The sequence below is a fragment of the Odontomachus brunneus genome, unplaced genomic scaffold (genome assembly GCF_010583005.1).
Source record: "Odontomachus brunneus isolate Ranch 3 - 2012 unplaced genomic scaffold, Obru_v1 Obru_scaffold_079, whole genome shotgun sequence".
Taxonomy (NCBI): domain Eukaryota; kingdom Metazoa; phylum Arthropoda; class Insecta; order Hymenoptera; family Formicidae; genus Odontomachus; species Odontomachus brunneus.
In genome coordinates, this window is record NW_022639529.1 from 1,423,192 (window position 1) to 1,425,067 (window position 1,876).

General features: G+C 40.6%; 1 protein-coding gene across 1 annotated transcript; it reads right to left on the bottom strand.

The window, feature by feature from the left end:
• Positions 1–265: 265 nt before the first annotated feature.
• LOC116847549 lies at positions 266–1,093 on the bottom strand. The gene is made up of 2 exons (XM_032822645.1): positions 833–1,093; positions 266–751 (listed from the first exon to the last, which is right to left on the bottom strand). Exons 1-2 carry the CDS (start codon positions 1,091–1,093, stop codon positions 266–268), a joined length of 747 nt encoding a protein of 248 aa, XP_032678536.1.
• Positions 1,094–1,876: the final 783 nt, after the last annotated feature.

A 1,876-nucleotide genomic window follows, 5' to 3' on the forward strand; every position in this document is an offset into this window, starting at 1 on the left:
TTATATATATGATTTTTTTTGTATTTGGCAATATATAATCATATTCGATTTGATTTCCGAGTTTGAGACGCGTGGATTTATTTTTGTTTGATTCCGACGTTTCGCGGACATTTCAGTCCACTTCATCAGGGAGGAACGACCCGATACCAAGTTGTTCCTGAGAGGTCTTCCTTATATAGTAGTTGGTATAGGGGGAGAGAGCGAAGGAGACAGGAAGGAGGGGGGGGGGTAGCAGAAGGGATGGTGATGTGAAATTTGTTGTCTGTCATGTTTTGGAAACCGGGAGGACGGATTGCCAGATTGGACTGATCTTTTGTTCATTATCCCTGTTGAGATTGTTGGGGTGCTTTTGAATTTCCAAGGATTCCCTGTATTTCCTAGGGAAGTAGTTGTTGATTTTGGCCAGTATTTCGTTGAACAGGATTTTGTGTCCGCTTTCTAGATTGAGTTCCGTTAGTGCTGACTGCGTTACATTTTTCAGTTTGACTGCGCTTTGATGTTCCTTCATACGTGTGCTCACCATCCTCCCAGTTTCTCTTATATAGATTTTGCCACAGGAGCAAAGGACACGATATACTCCAGAAGTGTCTAGTGGAGGTCTTCTGTCTTTTGGGTTGTTCAGATACTGTCCTATTTTTGTTGGTGGTTTGTAGATGGTTTTAATATTGTGTTTTTTCAGGATTCTGCCAATTTTGTCCGTAATTCCCTGTATGTATCGAAGGAAGGTGGTGATGGAGTTACGTTCTTTTGTCTATTCCTGGAGTTGTTCAGTCCGTACGTTTTGATGTCTTCTGATTTAATGTTTCCTGATTGTTTTGTTTATCTGTGTTACCGTGTAGCCATTATTTTGAAGAGTGTTCCTGAGATCCTTGAGATTTCTTTGGATGCGGTTCTTGTCGCAAATGGCTAATGCTCTGTATATTAGCGAATCGAGGACCGATTGTTTTTGAGCTGGGCGCTGATGTGATTTGGCATGGAGATATCGGTTGATGTGCGTAGGTTTCCTGTAAACTTGGTGACCCAGGGAGCCATCTGTTCTTCTCGTGACTAGGACATCCAAGAAAGAAAATCTGTTGTTTTGTTCGACTTCCATTGTGAAAATAATGTTGGGATGTTGTGTGTTGAGCGCATGAATTCCTGGAGTTTTTCTTTTCCGTGTTGACAGATGACGAAAGTGTCATCTACATATCGAAGCCATATTCGGGATTTCAACTGGCATTTTTGGATGACTTGAGATTTGAAATGTGCCATAAAAATGTTAGCTATGACTGGAGAGATTGGGGATCCCATGACTGCACCTGAAATTTGTTTATAGAATTGATTATTGTAGCTGAAATATGTATTAGTCAGGCAGTGTTCGATTAGGGGGATAAGATCTGGAGGGACTTCCTTAGCCTCAACCCTTCGACCAGACTTATCTCTCACACTGGACCACATAATGTATGAACAATCCCAAAACATTTACGTACAGTCATCCCAACGACAGACGGAAAAATATCATAAACTAACAAAAAACAGTTACACCTCCTCCACCAAACACAGTAAAGAAACCTATTCAAAGCCATCTTCTCAGAAACCATTTCCGCCCTTCACAAAGGATCAAACTTTGCAATACCTCCAACTAAAATACCAAAGGAAGAAATAATCAGTCAGATAGAATTCTCCCTGTTCCTATTCCCACAAAAACAATCTAGCAATGTCCGTAGATTAACAGCCAATATACTATAGAAATCCAAACTACCAAAACAGAACCTGACCAAACCAGTACGCTCTAAGACAACTAAACCAGGATACGGACATCATCATCTTTCCAGCGGACGAAGGTAACACAATAGTAATAATGAACAAAGAAGACTATGATAAGAAAATACAGGAA

What these genes read in the sequence shown, in the direction of transcription:
- LOC116847549 (XM_032822645.1), bottom strand. Translation starts at nt 1,093, where the DNA reads ATGGAAGTCGAACAAAACAACAGATTTTCTTTCTTGGATGTCCTAGTC. An exon ending in TTCAAAATAATGGCTACACG is followed by an intron (nt 752 to 832) that starts GTAACACAGATA and finishes CTCCAGGAATAG; the next exon opens with ACAAAAGAACGTAACTCCAT.